We start from the raw sequence: 19,090 nt of genomic DNA, 5'->3' as shown, positions 1-19,090 counted from the left end.
GCTGCTCCCATCTCTTGTCTTTTTTGTGAGATGGAACTTTAGGTCTCTCAGAAAAATATGGGTGTGATTCTCATGTCAGATCCAAACTAGCTCTGATTCCCTGGACAAGTTGATGAACTCTATCTTAGTTTTCTTTTCAAAAAGCAAACTGAGAGTACCTACCTCAAAGGGTTATTGTGCAAGTATCAAATGAAATAATAGTTGTAAAGCACTTTGAAAATATTGCAAGATGAATTATTATTATTCTAGGGCAACTAGGTGGCACAGTGGATAGAGCACCAGTCTTGGAGTCAGGAGGATCTGAGTTCAAATTCATTCTCCTATATACCTACTAGATGTGTGACCCTGGCCAAGTCACTTAATCTTGATTGCTTTCCTTCTCAAAAGAAAAAGCTTGTCACTTTACTTCCTTTTTATTAATTTAGCTTCATGTATATCAATAAAAAAGAGGTTTGCTTTTTATTCCCTCTACTTGAATTGTAAAGGAGGTAAGACAAATACAATCTAAAGTTAGTGGTTGTTGGAAGAAAAGGAGGTCTGTAGGGGAATATCCATTCTGTACTGATTCTGAAATGGCTATTAATGAGCATTGAATGCATAAGATGGGGAGAGGACAAGTAATTATCTTCAATTTATATACCTGTGTTATCATTTTAGAAAGCCTTTGTATCATGTCCTCCAGAATATACTTCTTGGCTCCTCAGAAAGCTTTAATATAATTTTATCTTCCTTGTCTCCTGATTTCTCTCTACACTTAATATGGTTAGTGCTACATTTAATTAAAAAAAAAAAAAAGTATATCAAAATGAAAAAAGCAGTGGATTTGGAATTAAGATTTATCTTCTAATCTCATATTTAACATTTACTACTTGAATGACCTTTGGCAACTTATTCTCCCTCTCTGAGCCTCAGTTTCCTCACCTATGAAATGAGGGGGTTGAACTAGAAAGTCTCCAATCTTTCCATTTTTAAATTCTAGTAATCTGAGATGTCCTTTTTAAAGAAACAAACTCTTTCTTCAGTATAGTAAGCCTTGAGATCATAGACGTAGAATTTGAGGGAATCTTAGAATTTATTTAATTCCCTCATTTGTAAAATTTAATTAATTTCACATGATCACACTTAATAAGTGCCAGTGCCGGCATTTGAACCCAGATATTCTAAATACAAATCCAGTTACCTTTTTGTAATACCTATAATGCTGTGTTTAAAGCATCCTACTTATGTGGGGGAAACTAGAAAGGCTATATTGCCAGAGAACTATAGCTTGTGTATCTGTCCTCTTTTTTTGATTTGGTTTTGGTCAAAAGGATATATAATATTTTGCTTAAGAGTAATTTTGTAGTCCATTGTGGGCTTAATACTGATATAGTGTAACTATACTGCACATGTGACTATTAATGCATCAATTCTCTGATTCCTGTAGCTTTTTCTACACGCCTTTTTGCTGTTCTGAGATTTGAAAGTGTCATCCATGAGTTTGATCCGTAAGTACCTTGCTTATTTTGTTGTTATTCTTATGGACTCTTACGCTTAATGTACAAATGTACATTATTCTAGTGATGTACAAATGTACAAATTCTAGTGATACATATCTGTTTGTTTAGGAAGAAAGTTATCATGTCAGTTTGAAATAAGTGTGATGTCACTTTTAAGCATTAGTATGATCTTGGAAGACTTGGGTTTTTTCAGGATCTCCCTTCTTTCCCTATAGTAATTTTGTCTAGCTCAAATGTGTTTCATTTTCTATGAAGCCTTTTGGATCTGAATTCAGAGGTAACGAGGTGATATAGTGGACAGAACCTTGTACTTAGAATCTTGCCTTAGACTCTTAACATCTCTGTCCTTTGGAAAACCACCTAATGTCTCCCAGCCTCAGTTTCTTCATATTTAAAATCAGGATTATAATAGAACCTGTCAGGGTTTCTGTGAGGGTCAAATGAGATAATAGTGCATTGCAAACCTTAAAGCACTATATGTGTTAGTCCTAATCATGCTTATGGTTTTTCAAGAGCATAATTCTTTTGTGTATTTATTTATGAACTTGTACTTTGTGATATTGTATTGGGATATCAACCCAAGTTTAGAATTCATTGCCAACGTTTTCTGTTTTTCTTTTCTTAAAAACATAGAAAATATCATTAGGTTTCTCAGTTCTGGATCTCTGTCCTAGTTCCAAACTTAGTTTGTGAAGGATGATGTTAGTCATCATTTTGTCCCATTATGAGATGCAGAATAGGTCTAAAGTTCTGTGTTCTGGTGCTTCAGTGTGGCATAAATGTTTCCCTTTGTTCTCTAAGATTTATGGTAGCTGTCTACAAGCTTAGGCTGTCCTGCCAAGATAAAGAGGCTTTACGTATGGACCCTCTTGCTCTTGTCCATTGTATAAAATCCAGCCCAAGTTCAGAGATACTCATCATCAGAAAGTTGGCTTCTGGATGCTGACTTTTTCTTTTTGGATGGGACAGTTATTAAAAATCTTCTATTAAGGCAGCCTTTGTCACTGTAAGGTATGGCACCATGAAGAAATCATAGATTCTTCAAGTGTTACAGTTAAATAGAAGTTGTAGAGAAAGGAGAATTTGAAATTTCCTTTGTTGTCAGGGTTTCTTATTTGAATTGAAGACTTTAGACTCCTATTATACAGCTTGAAACATTTTGTATTTGATGATTCTTGAATCCAGGAGAGCCTAGGACAAGGCCAGGTATATGTGGTGACTTATTAAACATTGGTTGATATTTATGTGTCTATGGCATGCAGAAGTTTTTAAAGTAGATGTGAGACTAGGCCTGAATTTTCAAGTTTCAGTGCACAGTGGGAAGTGTTTTATGAATAGGATTAAAATTTTTATACATTTCTTTTGAGATTGCAAATTATTATCTTGGAGCAGCCATCCTGCTAAAGTTTTCTCACCATCGATAGCATCTGGTATTAGCAAGATATCTATTTTGTAGGATCCTGCCATTTGAAAAATGCTACAGTAGCTACTGTGAGGTATTGACAATCCTTGCCTTAGTTCAGAATGGTGAGTTCCTGGATTTCCCTGGCTGGCATTGGTAGCTGCCAGGCAAAGCATGAGTCTGGTAGATAGGTGTATTTAAGATTGCTTGCATGATTACTTTCTTTTTGTTTTTTTCTTCATGAAGAAGTAGTACTTTATATATGAGCAGCTAGAAAATAAGAATAGGACGTAATGTGATTTTCATATTTAAGTTCATTTGTGGCATTAAGCCAACTTCTATTGGAACAATAATGTTTTCATTAATGTCATGAAAAGTGAAACTTTTTGTTTTGTTATTCAGAAAGTGACAGGAATTTGTGTATAAGAAGTAAAAATAATAAGCTGCTTTGTCTTGCTTTAGGTATTTTAATTATCGAACTACCCGGTTCCTGACTGAAGAGGGATTTTATAAATTCCACAATTGGTTTGATGACCGGGCCTGGTACCCTCTGGGAAGAATCATCGGAGGAACGATTTATCCAGGTGCACATGAAATCCCAAATAAGGAATTTGCATGTTTCAGTTTGGAGTTCCTCTTTTAAATTTTAACATGTTTATTTCATGAGTTTCATTAATTTCATTATGATTATGTATTCCTGAATGTAGATTCTATAAAGACAAATAGAATATTGAAGGGTCTTTCATGTTTTTGACTTGTATGATTAAATCTTGAAGAGAGAAAAATGAACCTATTAAACCTTGATAAAGTAATACTTCTGAGTCTCACAATTTCCTTAGCCAATCAGTTGATACTACCAGAACTTCCTTTTTCTACCTCTTAACCGCCCTAACCCATTTGAACTATCTAATTAAGTTTCTTCTGCTCATTACAGGTTTAATGATTACTTCTGCTACAATATACCACGTGCTACATTTTTTCCACATCACTATTGACATTAGGAATGTCTGCGTTTTCCTGGCCCCCCTCTTCTCTTCCTTCACCACCATCGTCACATACCACCTTACCAAAGAGCTTAAGGTGAAAGATTAGGAGGTGACATTGGGAATGGTATTGGTTATATTTGGTCATGGCTAAAGGGAAGAAGGGTGGCTAATAATTAGAAACTGGGATTGGTGAGTTCTTTCCCACTATTCCCTTAGATATGCTGCTTCCAACCATTGGTGAGCCTATATCCTTTTCTGTAAAACATAGGACATTTGATTATTTATATATTTTTTAAAAATGTACTTTAAAAAAACCCCAAACAAACAAATCTATGATTTCGCCAGTATTGGAAGCTCTGGATGAGAACCTTCCTCAGTTATTAACTGATCAGCCCCGTCTAGTCTTAGAGTTGCCTTAGGCTAGGAAAGATTAAGTTACTGGCCCAGCTGAGTCTTTGATGTCTTCCTGAGTGGATTTTTTCGCTTTCTGGTTAATTTGGTTAACCTCTTAAGACTGTGTTTATCATGTAGCAGGCACTGAATTATATGTAGGTTCATTGATTTTTTTACAAAACATTTATTTTCTGTATTGAATCCTTGCTGTTTGACCTCCCTTCTAGATTTCAGTGTTGCTAATAGTGGCTTTCAGTTCTTAATTTGTTTGACATTGTGCTACATTGTCTTGATGTAAAATATAATTTTGGGGTAGTACTTGAGGAATAATAAATTCTAGCTCTTTTATTTTTCTAAATTAATAAGATAGGTTGGTGTGAACTTTTACTCTGCTTCACTGTCCTTGTGCCAGGCCAGATTAGCTTTGAGCTTCTTGGAGCACTAGTCCCATAACTTTCTGCAGTGTAAACTGTGAGTCTTACTGCTCTGCTCCGAGTTCCCAGTTTGCCTAATAATGACCCCAAAATTATAATTCCAAATCCATGCCTCACCTCTCTTCTACTTCCCCACCCTTACTGCCTCACCTTCCCTGTACCACATGCCTTCTGAAATATAGCTCAAGTTCATTTAATTTTTCCTACCAAGTATATTTTGGGAAATTTTTAAAAAGAATTTGCAAGTGTTTCAGTAAAGGAATCATTTGGTATCCTTATTCTAGGTGGATTATCTAATCCAGTTTTTGATTGTTTTGTGATCCAAATGACTTCATCTCACTTTACATCCTCTTGCCTGATGTTTGCTTTTATATGACCTGTTTGTCCTTAGCATATATGTTGACTGTTCCCATAATAATACCATAGACTTAGAAAGTAGTTATGCAATTTTTAGTTTTGGACATGTCTGGTTATCTGATATGTGTTTTTAAAATTACTTGGAATACCTGTTGACTGTTTCTGGACCCAGCAGAGGGAGAAACCTAGAGACCTAGTTCCCATATTCTGTCAGCATGTGGTGTGTTGGTATTAATTTCATGCTTCTGTTCTCTTCTGCCAGGATGCAGGTGCTGGACTCCTTGCTGCTGCCATGATTGCTGTGGTTCCTGGGTATATATCCCGATCTGTGGCAGGATCTTATGACAATGAAGGTAAATTTTTTAAAATGCTGAAGAAGACTGCTCATCCTATATCCTGATTGTATCTTCAGTAAAAGCAGTAAGATATGGGGTCCAAACCTATTACACTGCATCAAGAGCTAAAGTAGTGTCTGATATTGGGAGGAAATGAGGTGAGAGTTGATGGGATCTATAAGGATGTTCAGAGATCATCACTTGTCAAATCATCCCAGAAGATGTTTGTTACCCCTTCTTCCCATTTTGGGAAATAAGACTAACAATCCTGTTCAGAGGATTTTGTTATTCAACCTCAGAGAATTAGCATAAAATTTATGAGATCAAGTACTAGGCTAAATTTTTATTTAAAAGGATATCGTCTCTTAAATGAGGATCCTTTGGTTTAAAGGATTTTCCTGATAACTGTGAGGTTAAATAACTATGTCAGTCCTCCCATCCCTGAATGAATTGTGGTGTGTTTCTTTGCAGGGATTGCCATCTTCTGCATGCTGCTCACCTATTACATGTGGATTAAGGCAGTAAAGACAGGCTCTACTTACTGGGCTGCCAAATGTGCCCTTGCCTATTTCTACATGGTAACCATCTACTCTTCTTCTTGCCTTGTGTTCAGGTGTGGGAGGGAGTATACAAGAGCTGACACTGATAGAGATCAGATATTCCTCCTAGATTGTATAGTGCATTAGGGTTGAGACAGACAATATGAATTGTCTCCATAGTTCCTCTTAGCCTCATGGTCTAATAAAGGGGTGGATGCCAAGCCTAGTAACAAGTAAATATGGGTGGGAAGTCCTTTCCCCCTTTATTTTTTTAAATAACTTCACATCTGATACTATACTATACCACTTGGGGATACTTGTTGCTTGATTAGCTTGTTCCTTTTCCTTTTTTCTTTTACATCTGTCCTTACCCACTCTACTTATTCTATTCAAGCATATATGCATGCACTCTGTCTTCCACTCTTATACCTTTCCCTTACATCCCTAGGGCCTCCATGTGACCTGAGAGTAGGCAGCATCTGGGCTGGCACTGAGGGTGAGGTACAGGCCATAGAATTGATCAGTTACTATTGTTGTTGACTCTTCTTTCCCTTCTGCTTTTTTGTTTTCCTTGGGGCTCTATGGGATGGATGGGAAATAGTTAAAGAATATGGCCTTGTCTTTCATAACCTCAAAAGAACACGGTGGTGATTAATGGTAATAGATAAGAATTTAGCATCTCCACCAACGATTTCAGGCATCGTTTGTAGTAATTAATCTCTTTGGAAGAAAGGTAATATTTGTTATAATTCCTTTTGAAAGACAATAGCAATCACTTTTTGAGAGCAGAGAGTTCATGAATCAAGGGTAGAAACTTAAAGAAATTGTCCTTTTCTCTCCTTGCTCAGGTCTCCTCATGGGGAGGTTATGTATTTCTGATCAACTTGATCCCTCTTCATGTACTGGTACTGATGCTGACGGGGAGATTCTCCCACCGGATCTATGTGGCTTACTGTACTGTATACTGCTTGGGCACCATCCTTTCTATGCAGATTTCCTTTGTGGGCTTCCAGGTGAGCCTGAGGCTTTGTGGGAATAGCAGCATTTAATCCTTTTCTTAGGTGACTCTGTCTAGAAGAATAACCTAACAGTTTCTAATGAGGGAGTGAAGTAATAGTTGTATAATTTTGTGTTGTATGTCAACTTTATTACCCTCAGGAATCTGACTTTATGCCTAAGGTTTGGTTAGGGCACTTTGTTGATGGATTGTTTTTTCTATCACATTTATTTGGGCTAGTTTAGCCTTAATTTTACTTGAGTTAAGTTTGGAGATGGATTTTGAAGAGATTTGAGTTGATGGAAATAAGATAAAAGCTCTTCTTCCTCTCTTATTAGCTGTTGATGGTTTTACTTAATAATAAAGAATTCCTGACCACCTTATGGGACCTAGACACAGGTTTTTAAGAGATCAAAGCCCAAGTCCTCCAATAAATGAATATGGTCTATCCTTGGTAATGATCAACTGCTAAGACAAACAAATACTTTGTTTCTGAGTTTGTTTTCCCACATGCATAAGAAACTATTTTAAAAACTTTAAGATGAATGATGAACTATTCTGGAGTTGTCAGAGCAGGTAACCTTGGAGCTTAGTTTCTTTACCTATACCTAGCCTTCTGGATTGATTTTGATCTAGGTATGAATTGAAGCTCTGGGGCTATATCCATCTCTACCTTATGCCTTGATTATAATTCACAGTGCTTCTTTCTCACAGCCTGTCCTATCATCAGAGCACATGGCAGCTTTTGGGGTCTTTGGTCTCTGCCAGATCCACGCCTTTGTGGATTACCTGCGTAGCAAGCTGAATCCTCAGCAATTTGAAGTCCTCTTCCGAAGTGTCATCTCCTTGGTTGGTTTCGTCCTCCTCACTCTGGGAGCTGTTCTCATGCTGACAGGTAGGAAACACCCCTGACCATAGATAGGCAAGGATTTCTATTATACTCAGTAAGAAATTTACCCCTTTGGGTATAAAAATATAATAAGCTTTAAGGAGATTGGATATGTGGAGAATGACCTTTCCTTGTCCAAGGAAGATTCTTTCCACATACCCCATCTTGCTTTCCTCATTCTCCACTTAACCTTTTTTTTTTTTTTTTTTTTTTTTTTTCTTTGAGAAGTAGGATTGTTTTGATTACTTGCTTGGATTTGGTTCCAAACATACCAAAGTCTAGCTCCTTTTGGAGGTCTGAGGATTGAATATACCTGAAAATGGCTTGTCAGGCTGTTTACTGATGTCTGGAAAATTATAGCTGGTTAAATGAGTCTATTTATTTTCCCTCTATCTTTTCTCTTTTCATTTTCATTGGTGGGGAGTGAGATGAATCTTAGCCTTATCTTTTATACCCTATATACATACTGGGTTATCTTCCTCTTATTCATGATTAGGTGGGACCTCCATATTGTTCCATTTGACATAGACCAACTATTTTATGCAATATCCCCAATTCCTTCTTTATCCTTCCTCTGTATGTTATGGAATGTATGTAGTATATATTCCAAAGGTTGATTCTGGCCTACGCCTAGTACTACTGTCCTGTTCAGGGTAGTTGAGCATAGTGGTCAGGTTTGCTGTATTACCTCTTCTTCTTCAGAGAGTCTTGGTTCAATTTCACTTCCAAATTTAGGAAGGTGATATGCCAGACAAATGGACACTTACTTATTCCATTTTCCTCAGCATTTTATTCATATAGTCTTTCTTTGTTTTCTGTGCATGCTGACAGGAGCATTCTCATTCTGGTCTTAAGTGGAGAGAAGAACACGAAAAATCGGAAGCAAAATATGAGAAACTGATAGCATTTTGATTTTAAGTATTGGGTGACTCTTTAGATCATCTTCTTGGATGAGAACATAGATATGGTTGAGTAGAATTAGATATTTACTGTCTTGGGAATTGTTATGAAATACTAACATTTATTTTTCCTACCAGGAAAAATTTCTCCCTGGACGGGACGTTTCTATTCTCTGCTGGATCCTTCTTATGCTAAGAACAACATCCCTATTATTGCCTCTGTGTCTGAGCATCAACCTACCACCTGGTCTTCTTACTACTTTGACCTGCAGCTTTTAGTCTTCATGTTCCCAGGTCTGTTTATCTTGAAATCTCTGACTTGGTCTCTTTGGCAGAAGTTACTATATCAAATAAAATCTATAAAGTATCCAAGAGACACGGTTTCTTTTCCTTATATTACACAGAGAATGTTTAAAAATATTTCTTAAATGCCTTAAGAATAGAAATGAAGAGAAAGAAAAAAAGAAGGGTGGGAATGACACAGGCAAGTTTGTTGGGATAGGTATCCAAAACAGAGTATATAACTTTTATTCTTGTTCCACAAAGGCCCTGTAGAAGATATCTTTTCTTCTGGCTTTTTCTCCAAACTCATTTTGTTTGTTTGTTTAAAATTATTACAATTCTATGCCCCTGTCTAAAGGCATTTTCACAAGGAAGTTTGGTTATCTGCTAAGCTAAGCTTTTATAGTAATTACTTTGAAGACCTTAGTATGATATCTTTAGGCTGAGTTTAATGTTATTTTCCTCTTCAGAGGCACATTCTGAGATTGTTTTTTATAGTGCATATGACTATTTGTCCAGTTCTTGGGGACTCAACAGCATTTTTCTTCTTCTTCTTCTTTTTTTTTTTTTTAAATTTTTTTTTTGCAGTTGGTCTCTATTACTGCTTTAGCAACTTGTCTGATGCCCGGATCTTTATCATCATGTATGGTGTGACCAGTATGTACTTCTCAGCTGTCATGGTGAGAAATATCTTCTGTACCTTTCCTCCCATTTTCTTGATGTTTTCTATTCTGCTTGATGATGTTCAAAATATTCAAAGATTTTTGGCTAAGTGGTGGTGAAAAAGTGCCTTCTCTAAGAATTTAAGGACCTTAGCTATAAACTTCTTTAGGGAAGCTAAGGTGGGTAAACTCTTACTAGTAGTGTTCCTGTCTAGTAATGGTCTCACAGGCATCAACACATTTCAGTGTTCTCATTCAGTTTTCTTGGATTTATGATTCAATTCAACATGTTCATTAATCACACAAGATATTGCACGAGGCACTGAGCATACAAGAACAAAACAGTTCCTGCTCTCAGGACAGAATACATGTGCAAAAATAAGTTAATACAGTGATAGAATAATTTTAGCCATGGGGGTTTGGGGTTGTTTGCAGAACTCAAAGCTGGAGGGATCAGGAAAGATGCATCTTATAATCTTTGTGATATCTGAGGTGATCCTTGAAAGAAGTTGGGGATACATCAGACAAGGGTGATGGGATAGAGAGTATTCTTCCATGGATGAAATCTTGATTAAGTTTCAAAGATAGGGAGGAATGTCAGGGAGAATGAAAAGGTCACTGACTGAAACATAAGGTGCATGTGGGGTGGTAGGTGGAAGGTGAAGTAAATCTGGAAGGACCAAAGGATTTTCATTGCTCAACAAAGACATTTGTATTGGATACTAGAGATAGTAGGGAGGCTAAGTTTCTTGCTAGGGGAATGACCTATTCAGACTTGTTGTTTGGGCAGCAATGTAAAGGTGAATTGGAAACAGTGAGACTTCCTAGGATTCTCTTGCATTTATCGAGGTTAGAGGTGCTGAGGCCACATATTAGGATGATTAGAAATAAGAGGACAGATATGAGCAATTGAATGGATGAGGGAGAGTGAGTGAAGAGTTGAAAGAGGTTAAGGTAAACCTAGGTGATTGGAACAGTGGGGTATCCTTGGCAGGGTAATTAGGAAGAAGGGAGAAGTGTGTGGGTGTGGGTGTTGTTGTTTGTGTTTTTTTTTTTTAATAGCTTTTTGTTTTTAAAATATGTGCAGAGATAGTTTTTAGTATTCCCTCTTGCAAAACCTCATGTTCCAAATTTTTCTCCCTTTTCTCTACCTCCCTCCCCTAGACAACAAGTAATCCAATATATATATATATATATATATATATATATAGGTTAAACGTGCAGTTCTTCTCAACATTTCCACATTTATCATGCTGCACAAGAAAAGTCAGATCAAAAAGGAAAAAAATGAGAAAAAAAAAAGAAACCAGCAAACAATAACAAAAAAAGTAAAAATACTATGTTGTGATCCACATTCATTCCCTATATATAGTTTTCTTTCTGGCTGCAGATGGCTCTTCTCATCAAAAGACCATTGTAACTGGTCTGAATCATGTCATTGTTGAAAAGATCCTAGTCCATCACAGTTGATTATCTTGTTGTTTCTGTGTCCAGTGTTCTCTTGGTTCTACTCACTTCCCTTAGCATCAGTTCATGTAAGTTTCTCCAGGCCTTTCTGAAATTATCATGCTGATTATTTCTTATAGAATAATAATATTCATGATATTTATATATCATAATTTAATTTAGCCCCTATTAATGGGCATCCACTTAGTTTCCAGTTTCTTGCCACTTAGAAAAAGAGTTGCTACAAACATTTTGCATATATGGGTTCTTTTCTCTTTTTTAAAATGATCTCTTTGGGCTACAGACCCAGTAGAGACACTGCTGGATCGAAGGGTATGTATGCACAGTAATTGATAGCCCTTTGGGCATAGCTCCAAATTACTCTCTAGAATGGTTGAATCAATTCACAACTTCACCAACAATATATTCGTGTTCCACTTTTCCCACATTCCCTCTGACATTTAGCATTTCTGTCATGTTAGCCAATCTGAGAGGTCTGTAGTGGTATCTCAGACTTGAAGAAGGGGGAAGTTTAGAGAGAAAGCAAATGTTTTATATTGGTCATCCTGCCATCTAGGGGAAGGGGTGGGGGGAAGGAGGGGAAAAATTGGAACAAAAGGTTTGGCAATTGTCAATGCTGTAAAATTACCCATGCATATAACTTGTAAATAAAAAGTTATTAAAATAAAAAAAAGAGAAAGCAAATTTTTTTTTTTTGTTTTAGATGTACTAAATTTGAGATATCTATTGGAATCTAATGTAGATAAAAATTAACAGATAGTTGTGCTAAAGAACTAGAGCTTGAGAGATGAATGCTAGGTATTTAATTTGCACAAAAATAACTGAATAATTAATCAGCAAAGCTTTATTAAGTGACTACTATGTGCCAGCTACTGTTCTGGGAACATAAATATAAAGAATGAAATAATTCCTGTTCCCACTGAACTTAGGTTCTAATGGAGGCAACCACAAATATATATATATATATATATATAAAACAGGTTACAGAGAGAGAAGAGGGCCCAGGACAGAACCAAGGAACATACTTTTGCTTGGGGGTGAGAGTGTTAATGAAGATTCCACAGAGCCTGAGAATTGGAATCATCACAGAAGTAGGCAGAGAACTCTGAAAGAACAATGTTATGAAACTAGAAGAGGGAAAAGTATTGAGATGGGAGTGAAGGATGGTTGATAGTGTCCAGTGCTCTAAAGCCATCAAGAATGATGAGGACTGAGAAAAGGCTCTTGGATCTAGCCACTAAGATTGTTGGTAACCTTGAAGGAGACAGTTTTGGTTGACTAGCGAGTCAGAAGATAAATTACTAGGAACTGAAAAGTGGGTGGAGGAAAATGGAAGCAATTAGTGTAGACAGCTTTTCTTAAGGGTTTGGCTAAGCTATTGGATAATAGATTAAGGGAACAATGGGTCAGTCATTCAAAAAGCATTTATTAAGCACTTACCATGTGCCAGATACTGTGCTAAGTTCTAGAAATACAAATAGAAACCAAATTCTACTCTCCTTTCCTTCCCCCAACCCACACCAAAAAATGAAACCAGTCCCTATCCTTAAGGAGTTTACATTCTTTTTTTTTTTTTTTAAAAACTTAATAACATTTGATTTTTCCAATTACATGTAAAGATACTTTTCAACATTTATTTTTGTAAGATTTTGAGTTCCAAATTTTTTTTCCTCTCTTACCTTCCCCCTCCTCAAGACAGAAAGCGTTCTGATATAGGTTATACTTGTACAATCATTTTAAACATATTTCCATATTAGAATGTTGGGAAAGAAAAATCAGAATAAAAGGGAAAAACCACCAGAAAGAAAAAAAAATTTAAAGGTGAAAATAGAATGCTTTGATCCATATTCAATTTCCAGAGTTCTTTTTCTGGATGTAAATGGCATTTTCTATCCCAAGTCTTATTGGGATTGTCTTAGATCACTGTATTGCTGAAAAGAGTTAATTCTATCATAGTTTACCATCATGCAGTCTTGCTTTTGTTATATACATTGTTCTCCTGATTCTGCTCACTTCATTCAGTATCAGTTAATGTAAGTCTTTCATTGCTTTTCTGAAATCAGCCTGCTCATCATTTCTTATAGAACAATAATATTCCATTACATTCATTTACTATAACTGATTTAGCTATTCCCAATTGATGGACATCCACTCAATTTCCAATTCCTTGCCATCACAAAAAAAAGCTACTACAAACATTTTTTGCACATGTGGGTCCTTTTCTCTCTCTTATGATCTCTTTGGGATATAGACCCAATAAGGAGCTTACATTCTAATGGGAGAATTAGCTCTAAAGGGGAGCTGAAATGTGAGAAGTGGGAGATATAAGTAGGAGGGATACGTGGGCAGGAAGATGGTGGCTAAGATTGGAGAATGAGGGATGACTAATGTGGGATCCTTCCCCAAAATGAAGGTTCTGAGAAGAATTCACCAATAAAAGAAGGGATCCATAGGAGTATGAGAGATGGAGCTGGGTCAAGTAAAGGTTTTTTTTTTTAAATAGAGAAGATTGGGAATTGATATTGATAAGGCATGAGTGGTAGGGTGGAGTTGATTTGAGATTAGAGGACAGTATGAAATTGAACTGCCTAATCTATAGCATTAATATTCCAAAAGGAAAAAATGAAGCTAAATATTAATATTAATGCATTAATAAAGCAAATTAATTAATTTATATTTGATATATTTAATGAAAAAATGAAGCAAAGCATGAATGGAAAAGAAGAAAGAACAATAAATAGTGAAACACCTAAAGTATATGATGAGGATGAAGGACAGGTTTAGGAATGATTGAGAGAAAGAGATGGAAAGCGAGGAATATCAGATTCCTGAATCATGGTAATTGAACAGTTATGGGTGATGGTGAGATGAAGAGTATGACTGTTTTGTGTGTGACTAAGATGAAGTGAAGGTGTGGGTTATGGAATTTGGGATGATTGATGAATTGGGAGACTAGTGTGTTTGAGGTGACAGTAACATATATATTATGTGAGGGTAAAAGTTATGGTATAGAGGAAGACTATGTTCTAGTTGCTGAATTCCTTGAGAGGAGGTAGAATACCTGGAAGCCAATTCATAAGAGCAAATTTGCTTTAGATGGGGTAATATAGATAGATGAAATGATGACTAAATGGTGACACGGGGAGGGTCTAAAAGTGTAATTGAGCAAGGAATGTATACCTATTCCTTCCTGGACCAATGTGTTGGGGAGTATGAGAAAAGAAAGTATATTCTTTACTGATGGCCTTCAGATAGAGTCTCTGCTGTGGGAAGAGCTGGGTTTTTGTGAGTGTATGAAAACTAAAGGAATGAGAACTAATCTAATATGAAGGAAGTTTATTGATGATAGAGTGGAGGTTCTAGAAGAATAGGGCCTCAAGAGGGATGAGGCTTAGGGTGGGATAGACTTGAGGGAATGGGGAACAGTGGCAGGAGAAATTCTTGGCTCTGCTACCTTTGGTGCTGAAGGATTTCAAGGTAGAAATGGAAATTTTTTCTCAAAGTTTTCTCCAAGAAGCAAAAATTACTCTGTCCTCTTACCCAGATTGGTAGTAGTGGAAGATTATGGTGTTGCTCATTTTTATCACCCTTCTTCTGGTTCAAGGCTAGGACTTGAGCTGTCTCTGCCTGTAGATGATTTACTTTAAGCAGCTCATCCAATGAATAACAGTGTCATATATGACTACCACATTTTACTGTGATGGCTGCATAATCCAGGCCAGAGTCTCATTATCTCTTACGTGGTCTAGTGTAATAATTTCTTAATTAATTGTTCTCCTTGCTTAATACTCTTTGTCTTACTGCCACTCTGCTACCAAAATAATACTCTTTTTTTTTTTAATAGATATATAAAGTAGTTTATTAAAATAATCTAGTCATGGTAGAAAACAATGTTATTTATCATCATATATGGACTATATCATCGTATATATCCTTTTAAAAAATATTTATTTAAAACTAAGTATAGAGTAAGAAAAAACAAAATAGAAAAATTAATAAGAAAAAACAAAAACAAAACATCATGTGCCCAGCAGAATATCAGGAAGGATTCAAAATATGTAAGAATAAATTTCTGTTTCAAGAAAGCATATATAATAATAGGAGACTTTATATTCATGACTCATCATTTTTGCTTCCTTGTTGGTTATTCTTTTGTTCTCTGCTGTGCATTTTTTACTTTATTCATTTTTTTCCTCTTTGATTTCTCCTACCTCCCCCAAGCAGACTACAGTTAAGCATGACTATATTTATGTATGCATATATATTTTTTCACACCTGCACACACACCTCACACATACTAATTTTTATATACAGACATCTACCTAAACCTACATTATATATGCACACACATATAATATGCATTTACACATTTGTAAATATGCATCTAAAACAGTATTAATATGGCTGATGTATAATGTAGATTCCTCTCTAGATTGAATCTTTAAATTTGACTTTGAAAGCAATGATTACTAGTCCTACTTTTTATTCTAATACATTCTACTGCTGATCTTTGTTGTAGTATTTGTATATATCTTCTTTATGACTGTTTTTCCTTTTCTAGTTGGTTGATTTTCTTTTCATAATCTTGTTTTTCTTGGATTTTTTTAAAAATCTCTTTTCAGTCTCTTTTCATTTGACTTTTAAAGTCTTTGCGTTCTTCTGTAATTTCTTTCTGGACAGGTAACTATTTAACATTACTCTTTGGGCTAGGACAGGCTTTTTTATTTCAGTGTCCTCCTCTGAAGCTGAACTCCAATCTTCCCTATTCCCATAGTACGTTTTTTTGGTTGGGTAATTTCTTTTAACCCTGCTCATTTTTTAAAAATGAGAATTTATTAGTGTAACACTTGTAATCCTGGAGTGGGGAGGATACTGACTCTGGCTTCACTTCAGCTCTCCCCTCTGACCTGGAACCTCAAACCAAGAATTCTACCTGGTTTGCAAGCCCCACTGTTTCTGCACTCAGTAGGTGTACTGGTTCTTTCTCAGCAAGGGCCATATCTCAGACGTATAGTTGGGCCTGGCTTTCCTTATCAGGAGAGGTTCCTTCAGTCTTCCAAGACTCAGACTGTGATTCCCCAGGCTGTCTGAGGTGAAAAGTTCTGTGGTTCAACCTGAGACTACCTCTGAACTACCTAGCCCCAAGGCTCTCTGCCTGCAGTTCCTGTGGAGCTAGCCTGGAGATATTTACACTTCCAACTGATTTTTTGGTCCTGTGTATTTGGATCTTCTCAGGTTGTCCTAGGGATGACCTCTGTTCTGCCCCAAATCTTACTTGTTTCTCACCTGTTTGTGTTCACTCTGAGATACAATTTTGTTTTGTTTGTAGAAGAAATCTGAAGAGTTTGAAATATTCTGACATTCCATCAACTTCCCAGAAACAATCTCCAAAGTGATATTCTTAAAAATACAAGTTTGATCATGCCATTCCTTTGAGCAAAAAGTTCCGGTAGCTTCCTTTTGCTTCTAGGATAAAATATAAATTTTTCTGTTTGGCATTTAAAGTCCTTCACAACAGGGCTCTATTTTACCTTTTCATACTTAAATATTATTCCCTTTCATGTACTTGCTGATTCAGCCAAATTGATCTTGCTGGTCCTCATACATGACATTCTATCTCTCATCATCTCAGTATTTTTGCCCTGACTCTCCCCCAAGGCTTCTTTCTCACCTCTACCTCTTAGAATATATAGCTTCCTTCAAAGGTCAGCTTAAGTTTCCCCTTGTACATGAGACATTTCTGATTTCCTCTGATTTCCTTCCCCAATACATACCATTTTGTTAGTGCCTCTTAGATACTTGTATTTATTTTGTATGTATTTGTATATGTGTATATGTATATGTATATGTATCATTTCTCCTAATGAAATGATAGTTCCATGAAAGTAGAGAGTGTTTCAATTTTGTCTTTCTGTTCCCAACTCTTATAATATTTGGCATATAGTAAGCACTTAATAAATTATTGTTGATGATTGATTAATTATTGCTGGATTGTTTATAGGCTCAGAATTCAAAGAAGAAAAGAGAAAGAATTTTACTTATCTGTGAAAGTGACATCAATTGTGCTTCCTTTCTTCTTCCCAGGTACGTCTAATGCTAGTCCTTGCTCCTGTGATGTGTATTCTTTCTGGCATTGGGGTTTCCCAGGTCCTCTCCACCTATATGAAAAACCTGGACATTAGTCGTCCAGATAAGAAAAGCAAGAAGCAACAGGACTCTACCTATCCTATCAAAAATGAGGTGAGCAAAGGGTAAAGCATGTTGGGGATGATTAGATAGGGTTTCTGGGTAACATAGGGTTATCTTACCAGTGACATAATTGCTAGTTTTAAGGAATCGGAGGAAGACAATGTAATTGATGCATTCCATTCTTTACCAATAGTCTGGTTCTAAGTGTATTCTAAAATCCTATATAATTTGATTTCTTATTGTTATTAAAGTATTATATAAATTTGAGTTTCTATCATTTTTATCACAACTAAGATTAAGAAATGGTTGCTTCTGTTTATGCCTTTCAGATTTATGGTAGATGGAATTTGTTAAAAGTTTTTAAAATGTTTTTATTGTTATTTTTTAAATGGCCTAAATTTTCCAGTATATCCTTCCTCTTCTTCCTTGTGAGTCATCCTTTATAACAGAATAAGAAATGGAAAAAAAAGTTTTTTTTTTAAATCAACTATCATGGAGCAGCTAGATGTACACTGGATAGAGCACCAGCCCTGACATCAGGAGAACCTGAGTTCAAATCTGGCCTCAGACACTTAATACTTCATAGTTGTGTGACCATGGGCAAATCATTTAACCCCAATTGCCTCAGCCAAAAAAAAAAAAAAATTAACTATCACCATAGGAATTTAACATTATATATAATGCCTCATACTTATATGTCCCTTGCAAAGAAGGATAGATGCCTTCTCATTTCTTCTTTGGGGCTAAGCTTTGTTACTATAATTTCAGATTGTTCAATTTTGATTGTTATCTAGTTATTGATATTTCATTTGAATTGTTAGAGTCATTATGTATGTTGCTTTCCTGATGAGGCTTACTTTAATTTGCATTAATTCACATATTTTCCCATGCTTTCCCAGTGCAATTACAATTCATTACTTTCATGTTACCACATTTTGTTTATCCATTTCTCATTTGATAAGAATCTACTTTATTTCTACTGCTTTACTACTACAAAAAGGTCTTATAAACAACACCAGATAATATCAGTACTAAAAAAAAGTACTTTTATTTTTTATCATTCACTTTCCTTATATACCTAGTGGTGGATCTCAGAGTCAAAAAAGATGAACATTTTTATAACTTTGTACAGTTTGAAATTACTTTCCAGAATGATAGAAGCAGTTTATATCACTACCAACGTTGAATTTGAATTTGCATGCATGTCTTTTCATAATCTCTTGAACACTGATTATAATTGGAGTATTCTAATGATGGTATTCATCTCTTTGGAATTTCTTCTCTGTTTTATCCCAAAGAGATATAGTTTTGTGTCCTTTGGAATTTAATCCAATTCTTATTTTGGTTCATCTAGCATGCATGATTAAGAAACTAGATACTTTTATTTTATTTATTTATTTTTAATACCCTTTTATTTACAGGTTATATATATGGGTAATATTACAGCATTGACAACTGCCAAACCTCTTGTTCCAATTTTTCCCCTCCTTCCCCCCACCCCCTCCTCCAGATGGCAGGATGACCAGTAGATGTTAAATATATTAAAATATAAATTAGATACACAATAAGTATACATGACCAAACCATTATTTTGCTGTACAAAAAGAATCAGACTCTGAAATATTGTACAATTGGCCTGTGAAGGAAATCCAAAATGCAGATGGGCAAAAATATAGGGATTGGGAATTCAATGTAATGGTTTTTAGTCATCTCCCAAAATTCTTTCGCTGGGCGTAGCTGGTTCAATTCATTACTGCTCC

The 19,090-nt window shown here is 35.7% G+C and overlaps 1 protein-coding gene across 1 annotated transcript in view; it reads left to right on the top strand.

Annotated features, from left to right (window-relative positions):
* The window catches only part of STT3A (STT3 oligosaccharyltransferase complex catalytic subunit A), a 31,044-nt gene that overhangs the window by 2,959 nt on the left and 8,995 nt on the right, over positions 1-19,090 (top strand). Inside the window, exons 3-12 of the mRNA XM_003764349.3 lie at positions 1,427-1,487; positions 3,364-3,485; positions 3,836-3,981; positions 5,334-5,424; positions 5,878-5,984; positions 6,794-6,958; positions 7,657-7,837; positions 8,869-9,024; positions 9,601-9,692; positions 17,226-17,381. Coding sequence (XP_003764397.1) covers positions 1,427-1,487; positions 3,364-3,485; positions 3,836-3,981; positions 5,334-5,424; positions 5,878-5,984; positions 6,794-6,958; positions 7,657-7,837; positions 8,869-9,024; positions 9,601-9,692; positions 17,226-17,381 — 1,277 coding nt within the window. The remainder of the gene's footprint in view (positions 1-1,426; positions 1,488-3,363; positions 3,486-3,835; positions 3,982-5,333; positions 5,425-5,877; positions 5,985-6,793; positions 6,959-7,656; positions 7,838-8,868; positions 9,025-9,600; positions 9,693-17,225; positions 17,382-19,090) is intronic.

Source organism: Sarcophilus harrisii, chromosome 3 (genome assembly GCF_902635505.1).
Source record: "Sarcophilus harrisii chromosome 3, mSarHar1.11, whole genome shotgun sequence".
NCBI lineage: Eukaryota > Metazoa > Chordata > Mammalia > Dasyuromorphia > Dasyuridae > Sarcophilus > Sarcophilus harrisii.
The sequence above is the reverse complement of the archived record's forward strand: the minus strand, read 5'-3'. Positions and strand labels throughout refer to the sequence as shown.